An 11624-nucleotide genomic window follows, 5' to 3' on the forward strand; every position below is an offset into this window, starting at 1 on the left:
ATGACAATCTAGTGGACAGACCACTTTGCACAACATCTATAATGTTGTTTTGGTCATTCTAAAATGCCTCAGCCAAAGTCCGTCTTGTGATAGATAGTAGTTCAGGTTTATTATTATAATATTATTATTATCACCTCCCAAAACTGTCATGAGCGTCTGCGTTCCTGAAGAGTGGTCTCTCACCTCCAAAACCCACTGCGCATTCATTGCATTTCGTCTTCTAAGATGTATGTAATTTATTATATAAGAATGAAGGCCCATGGCCCTTAGTGGCTTCTCTCATCACAGCAAATTTCATTTTAATTTATGATATTTGGTGCCAGATTATTAGGAATTGTCTATTTTATTCTCCTTGACACATTGAATGGAAACAGATCATAATTTGCAAATGTTTTATGCGATATTACAGTTTTGCTCATGAATCTAATTTGCATCTCTGGATGGAAACATAGCTAATGACTCATTAATCATCCAGAAAAGTATTTTGAAATGTAGACATCCAGAATGTGTTCTGTGAGGGTTGAGGTAAGAGAACCAAATACACAATGTGTGTATATGTTATAAAAATCATAACATTTATTGGAAGTCCCTATTAAACATTAAAACTCAACATGTGTGTGTTTGTGTGTGTGTGTGTGTGTGTGTGTGTGTGTGTGTGTGTGTGTGTGTGTGTGTGTGTGTGCGTGACATACAGCAGGGCTCCCTTGGCTCCGTCATCCACATCAGTAACTGTGAGGCTCAGGCACGGCTGCTGTCTCAGACTCTGGGGGAAGTGTGGGCCGTCTGTACAGAAATGAAGCTCGGCACCCTGGGTGATGTAGGCTGAGTGTTAATGTATTAATATTAGTCTGTCTGTGTGTGTGAGTGTGTGTGTGTGTGTGTGTGTGTGTGTGTGTGTGTGTGTGTGTGTGTGTGTGTGTGTGTGTGTGTGTGTGTGTGTGACAGATGACGAGTGTGTTAAACCTGTGAGATGTCCTGCAGGCAGTACGGCCTCCCTCTGTTCCAGTACACACCACGAGCGATAAAGGGCAGAGCGTTCCATCTGAGAATCAGAGATCTGATTACTATTTATCCCTTCTGATACGTTAATGTTCAAGAAAAATTATGTGATGATGTGTTGTGTACATACAGTTGAAGTCATAATTATCAGCCTCCCTATATATATTTTCCCAATTTCTTCAAAATAAGACTAATAAAAAATTTCCAGAAGAAAAAATATTACAAATTGTAATACTGTAATACTGTATTTCACAGTATTGTCAATACTGTGAAAAAAATTCTTGCTCTGTTTAACATAATTTGGAAACCTTTAAAAATGAAAAAATAATTAAAAAGAGCGAATAATTTGACTTCATGTGTATAAAATGGAAAAAAATCAAAGCCTGACCTGTTTTTACCAAAATTTCGGTACTCATATATGGTCATTGTTTGGTCACATGTGAAGAAGAAGCCAATCAGTTTTCGACATGCTTCACGTCCACACCTATATATCAAACACAAGCATATTACAAAAATAACACCAATACTTTTTAGAAAATATAATAAATACCTTGATAAAATCCTGGCTTGAAAGCAGAGCTTGTTGGATAAGATGTTCTCTGTTAAAGACATCCGTGTTTTTACCCTATAGACACAAAATGAGAATCTAAATATCACATATATTTACCAGCGACAGCAAAGTATTAGTAATATGAGTAATTTCTTCTTTTTTTAACTTTCTGTAAATGGTTGTTAAATGTTTTTGAACCCTGTTTCCACCAGGGGTCCGTTCTTCGTACCTCGCTTAAATGATCTAAGATGATCTGGCAGATCTTGGATCTTTTAATCTTGATAACTGATCTCTGGCTAATTTGGTTCTTCAAACAAGTTTGTGAATCAAATTAAATGTCTGGATGAACTGATCTGAGATCGCTGCGTGTGTAGTAAAGAACTGATCTATCGATCCACGAAATCATGATCAGCAATGCAACGATTGGCTGACAGCTGCGTCATGACATCAGCTGATTAATACTCAATTATCCATGGAAAATTACATCAAATCAGCAGTAAACGGTTTGTTAAATATGACACGCAAAGACTTTCCACGTTTGTTGTGGGCTGCAGGCTTTACACTTTCATGTTTTTACACTTTCAATGCATATCAATGTATTTATTTCGACATTTAGAGAAGAATTTCTATATTATAGTAGTCTATGCCTACTTAAGTTTTTTTAATCGGCGTAAGGAATAACTGTATAAATTAATTTTGTTTCAAAAAGCATTTTTATATTGGTAAAGGTGTCAATCCCCGGCATATTAGTGATCAAAACACGGGCTTGACTGCATTAATTATTATCCTTTTTTTTTTTTAAAGTCGAATATTGTGCATGTACGCGTTTGTATCTAAAAAGATCATATCAATACATTTTCTCTTTGAACCGCAAGTGGCAGTCTTTGTACCTTTATTTCGGAGTGCAGATTGCATAATTTTTACACATATATATATATATATATATATATATATATATATATATATATATAGTGAGGCAGAAATCACTCACAGACAGTTTACACCTGCATCGAGTGCAGGCGTGACCAACCCTGTTCCTGGAGATCGACTTTGCTGCAGATTTCAGTTGCAACCCATGTCAAACACACCTGCCTGTAATTATCAAGTGCGGTTCAGGTCCTAATTAATTGGTTCAGGTGTGTTTGATCAGGGTTGGAGCTGAACTTTGCAGGAAGGTCGATCTCCAGGAACAGGCTTGAGCACCACAGTGTGTAAACTGAGACTAAATTTACCAATAAAATGTATCTTAACACCAGGACTAAAGTGGGTTTGGATAAAACATAAAAAAGTGATTGATGTAACAATAGTTTCTAGGAGAGTTATATATAATTGCGCCCAAATTAAAACAAAACAATACTCATGGATTGATGGTTTACGACTGCATCTGGATTTTGTTTTTAATGTGAAGTTATTCACCACATGAAAATGTTTAAAGTAAATTTTGCATTTATTACCATATTTATAACCAAATTGCCAGCTAAATTGTTTTTGATAAAATATTTTCCATTAATATTTGTGCTAAAATATTGAGCATTAATATTTGAATACTTAAAGAACACATTCATGTTCATGGTTTCAGGTTTCTGATATTGGTTATTTTAATTCATTCATTCATTCATTTTCTCTTCGGCTTATTCCCATTATTAATGAGGGGTCGCCACAGCGGAATGAACCGCCAATTTATCCAGCATATGTTTTACGCAGCGGATGCCCTTTCAGTTGCAACCCATCTCTGGGAAACATATTCACAAAAATACAATACCTATTCACACAAATACTGGCCCCAGCCGGGAATCTAACCAGCGACCTTCTTGCTGTGAGGCGATCATGCTGCTACACACTGTGCTGCCCATGGTTATTATAATGTTTTATCTTATTTATGTTTCAAACAGTTTTATTTGATATATTTTGACTCTTTATTTAAATCTCACAGCAGTGTGTTCTCTCAAACTCCCAGGTTTCAAATCTTAATTTGTGAAACACTGATTTTTGTTTAAAACTAACATCACATGTCTTGTTATTTCTCCTTCAGATATAGAGTTGTAACAAAAGAACGCCTTCAAGCATAAAAGATTATTTAAAGGGACAGTTCACTCAAAAATGAAAATTCTGTCATCATTTCACTTGTTTTGAACCTGTTTGAGTTTCTTTCTTCTGTTGAAGAGAAAAAAAAGGATATTTTGAAGGAAGCTGGAAACCTGTAACCACTGACTTCCATAGTATTTGTTTTTCCTACTATAGAAGTAAATGGTTACAGTTTTTTAGCTTTCCTCAAACTGTTTTCTTTCGTGTTGGACAGAAGAAAGAAACTCTTAAAGGTTTTGAGCCACTTTAGGGAGAGTAAGTTGTAAGTAAATTTTATTCTAGCTAATTTTATATATATTTAAAGTGACTTACAAATGAGAAACCAAGAACCAAGTCTACAATATTCCTATAAAAACATATTTCAAGCTGCAATTTTTACTTCAATCCTTGTACTTTACAGAAAGAACATTTTGTAAACAGATTTTGGAAAAATTCATCATCATGATTACGGAGTGATTGTGGGTATGTGCAAAGGCGTTGTTACATGGTTGTGAAGGTGTTGTGAGAGTCACTGATATGCGGCAGCAAAACTTCAATACTTCAAGATATAATTTAAAAAAAAATCTGTTATAATTTACTCACCCTCCACTTTTCCAAACTTAATTAAGTTTCCTTCTGTTCAACACAAAAGAAAATATTTTGAAGAATGGTAGCCATTGATTTTAAGTTTATTATTTCTACTATGGATGTAAAAAGCTACCAGTTTCCAACATTCTTCAAATTATCTTATTTTGTGCTCAACAAAAAAATGACATTTTGAACCATTTCTGTTTGAGTAAATAATGAGTATGAACAAAAGTTTGTGCAGCAAAACTTCAAAAATTCATGACATAATTAAAAAAATAAGTCATAATTTACAAAAATGTTTGAGTCTTTGTTAGTAATGTTAGAATGCGGTAACCATTAGTTTTAATAGTTTATTATTCCTATATAAATGTAAATGTAAAAAGCTACCAGTTTCCAACATTCATCAAATATCTTCTTTTGTGTTCAACACAAATGAAAATATTTTTGTACCGTTCATGTTTAAGTAAATAATGTGTATAAACATTAATTTGTGCTGCAAAACTTCAATAAATCAAGATATAATAAAAAAAGCACTTTAGTCATCAGGGGTCGCCACAGTGGAATGAACCGCCAACTTATTCAGCATATGTTTTACATAGTGGATGCCCTTCCAGCTGCAACCCAGAACTGGGAAGTTTCGCTTTTCTGTTGAACAAAAAATAATATCTTTTGAAGAATATTAGAAAGCGGTAGCCATTGGTTTCAATAGTTTATTATTCCTACAATGGATGTAAATGTAAAAAGCTTCCAGTTTTCTACATTCTTCAAAATATCTTCTTTTGTGTTAAACAGAAAAAAAAACATACAAAATCTTTAACCAATTTCCGTAAGTGATTATTGAGTACTAACATTAATTTTGAGGCAAAACTTCAACACTTCAGGAAATAACAAAAAAATATATATATATATATATATATATATATATATATATATATATATATATATATATATATATATATATATATATATATATATATTATTTACTCTCATAATTTACTCACCCTATACATTTTCCAAAACTATTTGAGTTTTGCTCTTCTATTGAACACAAAAGATATTTTGAAGAATGTTGGAAGCTGATACCGATTGATTGCAATAGTATATTTTTCCACTGTATATAGATGTAAATGTAAAAAGCTACCAGTTTCCAACACTCATCAAAATATCTTCAAGTTTAATTGGGACATTTGTGAGTAAATAATGAGTAAAACACTCATTTTTGGGTGAACTATCTCTTTAAGTTAAGCATTATCGGTATACCTATAACAACACCGGTGGCTTCAATAATAAAAATAAAAAATCTAATTATAGATAAAATAAAATAAAAATAAGTGGGAATGAAAACCCTGTGACCTTCTACAAATCTGTGACTCTGGGACAAAACGGGGTTTTGGAGAGGAGAGCGTTGTGAACGTGACTCATGTACGCGTGTGGGTTTTACTGAGTGTGGTGAAGAGTTCTCCTGTAGCGTGGTGGGACACTCGTGGGACTGACAGACACAGCATTCTGCTCCGGATCGCTAATGACAGCCCTGCATGAGCACGAGAGAAACCTCACGATGTTATTACTCACCACAGACGGACAAAAAATGGAACAGAGATAGAGAGAGAAACACTGACCTCGACAGCTGGTCCACCATAACCTGCTCAATTACAGCTTGCAGTTTCCTCTCCTCTGTAAGCCCCTCCTACCCACAAACACATAAATATAGCAACCAATCACAATCAGTGCTCTTAGAAGACAAATCAGTGGAGCTAATCAAAAACCCTCCAGCAGAGAGAGACAAGCGAGTCTGGCCAAATACATGTACTAAACTAAGGGTTAGTTCATCCAAAAATGACAATTTACTCATAATTTACTCACATTCAAGTGGTTTCAATCTAGTTTTTTTTCTGCTGAAAACAAAAGAAGATATTCTGAAAAATGCTGGAAACTGGTAACCATTGACATCCATATAGTAGTAGGATAAATAAATACTATAGAAAAAAAATAATAATAATAATAATTATATATATATATATATATATATATATATATATATATATATATATATATATATATATATATATATATAGTGTTCATTAGAAGAAAGAAACTCAAACAAGATTGTGATAATTATATTTAGCATAACCAAATAATATCAAATATTTTTTATTAAATAAATAGGCCTAAGTAAATCAATTTATTCTTCAACAAACCACATTAATAGCAAAAATAAAACAGGAATTATACAACCGGTATTTAATACAAACACAGAACAAATGGAAAATACATAAATATAAATAATAATTATAAAACAAAATTATGAAAAAATAATTATATAACATATACAAAATATTTTAAATGACAATAAAATTTAAATATTAAATTAAAAATTAAATCTTATTTAAAACACAACAAAGGGCTAAGCTGAACGTTTTTGGGGATTTTCTTTTCAAAATACAGTAACAAAAAAATAGACACTGACATAAATAAACCCCTAAAATTAGCTAAGCTTTTAATATTCACCTACACAAAACTAGTGCATAAATATTCATTACAATGTTAAATACTGTACATGCTAATTTGTTTTTCTACATTTAAAATAAATTAATATTCAATTATTATTTACCTGATATCTATAAAAAATTAATTCTAATGAAAGATTTTAAAATAAACATTATAAACATGTACGCTAAATATGGCAAAATTACCATTTTATTTAAAGCTTTATTTATTTATTTATTTAATTTTGGGGTTAGTGAATGATGACTGAATTTTATTGGGGGGTGGGGGGGGGGGGGTGAACTATCCCTTGAAATATGTTTAGCATTAATAGATTTCAGTAGATTATCAGGTGGGTTTATTATAGTAACTAAATATTAAACCTCTATAACTGTAAAATAATTTTTGTTGCTTGAAAGGCAAAAAAAATGAAAACATACGACATAAAGTCTTATTTTATTTTAGGTAGTTGCCAAGAAAACATTCTCAAAATTCAAACTACAATCACTAAGACAAGTCATAAGCATGATAATAACAATAACTGAAATTAAAATTAAGGCAGAAAATCTAAAAAATAAAAAGAAACTATTCAAACTGTAAATATAAATCTATAGAAATTTATAATAAAAAATATAGTATTAATTTCTAATAAATTTATATGAACATTTTCAGTATAATTCCATTTATTATTATAGTATCATTATTATTATTCTATACATTTTTTAGATTAACTCATTCAAAAAATCTAAAATATATATTTATATATTCAAACTTTAAACATAAATCTAAAGAAACATATAGTAAAAACGTAGTATAAATTTCTAATAAATGTAGAGAAAATATTCTGTATAATTGCCTTTATTATTACTGTATTATTACTATAGTACACAGTGTTTACAATTAAAGAATTAGAATAAAATTACGGAAAAAAAATAAAAAACTTATATCTAAATATTTAAACTGTAAACATAAATCTATAGAAGTTTATAGTAAAAACAGAGTATAACTTTCTAATACATGTATATAATTATTATAGCATATTTACAATACTTTTTTAGAAGAATAAAATCAAGGCAAAAAATCTCAAATATATATTTATATAGTCAAACTGTAAACATAAATCTTTAGAAGTTTATAGTAAAAGAAATACAATATAAATTTGTAATGCATTTATAGGAAACGTTCAGTATATTTGCATTTAGTATTATAGTTTTATTATTATTATTATTATTATTATTATTATCATTATATTATATTTACAATAGTCTCTATCAACAAAACCTGACTACAAATTTTAAAACACATTTTTCGCTGCTGTAAATGATTGAACTCACCGCATCCCTCATCTTGCTGTTGACTTGTAAAGCATTGAAGCTTGTCTGTGCTGTATTTTTACAGGTGGATTCAGGTGAATGCTGGCTTGTTTTGTTGCTGTACTGTGGACTTCTCTGCGTCTGTGCTCTATAGCTCAGCTGGAGTGATTCTCCATCATCCAGAGCCACTTGATTTTGAATCAAATCCTTCATCTTGGAAGGAAAACACTGGAGGGGGAGAAACGCAAGATGTTAAACATTCCAGTGTCATTAATATTATATACAGCAGATACAGTACAAGTATGCGTTATCATGTGTGGAAATTATTGCCTTGCCTTGCCTTACCTAAATGAACAGTGGCAGAATTACTGTATATGTACTGGAAATAAAAGAAATGTGTGGAAAGGGTCAAATAAAACTGCTGTTGTGTGGAAACATAATGAATGTGTTATAAATCCTTTTGTTATGAAACTATTTTGATACGAATATATAATAAATGTTTGGTTAAAGTAGAATTAAATACATTTCTATAAATACAATTTGTGAGAAAATAATAAATGTGAGAAATAAATTATAATATAACTTTAAGTGTAAGTGAAATGTTAAGTACAGTACAGACTTTTCTCATGATACATATGCTATTACAAAAGTGCTTGATTTAAAATGAGTGGTGTTTTAAAAAGTCCTTGAATCTGCTGTGCATGAAAGCGTGGGACCCCTGTCCATAACGAAACAAGTTCTAACACATCCATCATGTTTCAAAACAAAAGCCATTTTGTTTTATTTGATATTTTTATAACCATTTGGCTGAAATAAAATCAAATACATTTCTATCAATACATTTAGTGGGAAAATAATACGTGTGAAAAAACATTATAATAAAAATGAATTGAATGCTTCATCTTGATTACAAAACAGACAGTTATTCAATGATACTAAGAAAACAGTGCCATAAATACTGTTTCTGTACTGGAAATATGATAAATGTGTGGGAAAAAGTCAAATTAAATAAAACTGCTTGTGTGTGGAAACATGATAAATGTGTTAATATGATCAATTGATTTATTATGGCGGTTCATTCCGCCTTGGCGACCCCAGATTAAAAAAGGGACTAAACTAAAAAGAAAATGAATGAATAAATGCTTTGTTATGGAACTATACTGATGTGAAAATATGACAAACATTTGGCTGAAATAAAATCAAATACATTTCTATCAATACATTTTGTGATAAAATAATACATGTGAGGAAAATATTTAAATAAAATTTAACTGAATCCTTCATCCTGATAACAAGACGGGTGGAAAAATCAAGTAGTTACAAGTTTACATAATGTGGGATAATATGGAGGAACATTACGAAAGCTTTACAGCTTAAAAGCCTAAATCATGTAATTGCACTGAAGAAAAAACCCTAACAGCTACAAAAAAAACTCAATGACACTAAAATAACAGCACAGTACTGTTTCTGTATTGGAAATATAATAAATGTGTGAAAAAGTTCAAACTAAATAAAACTGCTTTTTTTTTGTGGTGTTGGCGTGGGTTTCCTCTGGGTGCTCCGGTTTACAAGTCCAAAAACTAGTGGTATAGGTGAAATGGATAAGCTAAATTGTCTGTAGTTTATGTGTGTGAATGGATGTTCCCCAGTGATGGGTTGCAGCTGGAAGGGCATCCGCTGCGTAAATCATATACTGGATAAGTTGGCAGTTCATTCCGCTGTGGCGACTCCTGATTAATAAAGGCACTAAGCCGAAAAAGAAAATGAATAAATGGTTTTGTGTGGATACATGATAAACTTGTTATAAATCCTTGTTATGGAACTATACTGATATGGAAATATAATAAACGTTTGGCTAAAGTCAAATCAATACATTTTGAAAGAAAAGAATACATGTGAGGGAAAAATAATTTGTTTGAATTAAATACTTAACAAACAGAGTGAAGAAACAACAAATTGTTGCAAGTATACAGCATGTGTGAAAATTATGGAGGAGCACATCGAAAGCTTTGCAGCCTGAAAGCCTAATTCATGTAATTGCACTGAAATAACCAGTACTTTACAGTCTTTTGTGTTGCACACATAAAAAGACTACATAATGACAGTATATTTAGGGTGAGCTGTTCTTTTTAAAGATGTTGAATAAGCACCTGTTTTGTCGGTGTGGAGGCTGAAGAGCCCCAGCTCATGGCTGACAGATCTCCTGAAACAATCTTCATACCTGCATCCTTTACATGTATGGCAAGATGCTGTGAAAAATGACAACAGTAGGGTGAAATCTGTCCTCCTTTCCTGTCATTTGTATAATCAGTCATGTCTTGTTATCCTACCTCCTCCTCCGCGTTTTGCAGGGCGTCTAACTTTAGCACTGGAACTCTGTGAGCGATTTATTAATAATAAATGACACAAAATAATTAAGCATTTGTGTTTTCGACAGATAATATGACAATATGTGTTAGCAGGCTGTATTTATTTCTCTAAACTTACTCTGCTGGCCTGCTCCCGCGGTCTGCTCCAGTCATTTTATGCAGCTTCGGATTTGTAGTAGATAAACGTTATATAAAAATGACCGAAAAGACGTGACGCCAACACCTGTACGTCTTATAAAGTTAACGTTACTATTAAACGTACTTACCTGTTGGTCATTCTTTTGTAAATGTGAATATTTTGCGTTTGCTTTCATTGTAGTTACCACTATTTTATTTGACTTAAAATGTTTTAAAGAGGTTTCAACTTCCTCGGCCCCGTTGCTGTGGGTGATTTTATACCCAACACACTGACTCAACTCTTAAAAGAGAGACCGTCATAGTAAGTGGATTGTGGGTAATGTAGTCTGAACTGTGCATCACAGTTGATGCATTTATAAGGACTAAATCCGCTTTAACTGAGAGATAGAAAAATAGCTTCATCAAATGAATGTATTCAACAAACCAATCGCCAAATGAAAAGCAAAAAACAGCGTAATAACCAGTATTTAGTACAATAATAGTATAAATCTTATATAAATAATACTTATAAAACATGTTATATTATTCATAACGGCTGTAAAATAATCGAAATATTAAAAAAAATGGAACGTTAAAAAAGCCTATAACAAAGGGTTGACCTGAACTATAAATATAGGCTATACCACAAAAAGAAAAGTAGATATAATAATATTAGCCATAATAACTAAACGCAAATTCTAACATTCATCTACACAAAACTAGCACCATGTTTAAATATTAATTACAATGTTAAAGGCATGTTAAACTAAATGTAGTGTAGTGTATGAGTGTGTGTGTGTGTGTGTGAGAATGCGAGAATATGGGTGTTTCCCAGTACTGGGATGCAGTTGGAAGGGCATCCTATGCCTAAAACAAATGCTAGGAATATATGATGGTTCATTCCGCTGTGGTGACCTCTGATAAATAACGAACTAAGCCGAAGGAAAATGAATGAATGAATACATGTTAATATGTTCTGATAAATCCATTTATCCATTAAGAAATGACAATATTTTTTTTAAATAAACTAAATTAATTACTTTTTACCTGACATAATGAAGTACTCTACATTCAAGTTTAAAATGGACCTTCTAAATGTGTAAGCTACTAAATATGGCAAAATTGTCATTTTTGTTGCAC

The 11624-nt window shown here is 31.7% G+C and overlaps 3 protein-coding genes across 7 annotated transcripts in view; all 3 read right to left on the minus strand.

Annotated features, from left to right (window-relative positions):
* The window catches only part of caps2 (calcyphosine 2), a 101705-nt gene extending 90908 nt beyond the window's left edge, over positions 1-10797 (minus strand). For all 5 annotated transcript variants that reach the window (XM_087292882.1, XM_087292884.1, XM_087292883.1 and 2 more), the window contains exons 1-11: positions 10634-10797; positions 10486-10529; positions 10329-10374; positions 10149-10247; positions 8020-8226; positions 5821-5888; positions 5643-5732; positions 1550-1624; positions 1388-1483; positions 964-1042; positions 693-808 (exon numbers count right to left, since the gene is read on the minus strand). In XM_087292882.1, coding sequence (XP_087149008.1) covers positions 693-808; positions 964-1042; positions 1388-1483; positions 1550-1624; positions 5643-5732; positions 5821-5888; positions 8020-8226; positions 10149-10247; positions 10329-10374; positions 10486-10529; positions 10634-10681 — 968 coding nt within the window. In that variant the 5' untranslated portion in view covers positions 10682-10797. The remainder of the gene's footprint in view (positions 1-692; positions 809-963; positions 1043-1387; positions 1484-1549; positions 1625-5642; positions 5733-5820; positions 5889-8019; positions 8227-10148; positions 10248-10328; positions 10375-10485; positions 10530-10633) is intronic.
* The window catches only part of LOC101882393 (uncharacterized), a 768785-nt gene that overhangs the window by 467433 nt on the left and 289728 nt on the right, over positions 1-11624 (minus strand). The window lies entirely within an intron of this gene.
* Positions 1-11624, minus strand: part of utp15 (UTP15 small subunit processome component) — a 355707-nt gene that overhangs the window by 298002 nt on the left and 46081 nt on the right. The window lies entirely within an intron of this gene.

The sequence above is a fragment of the Danio rerio genome, chromosome 18, assembly GCF_052040795.2.
Source record: "Danio rerio strain M-AB ecotype USA chromosome 18, GRCz13ab, whole genome shotgun sequence".
Classification (NCBI taxonomy): Eukaryota; Metazoa; Chordata; class Actinopteri; order Cypriniformes; family Danionidae; genus Danio; species Danio rerio.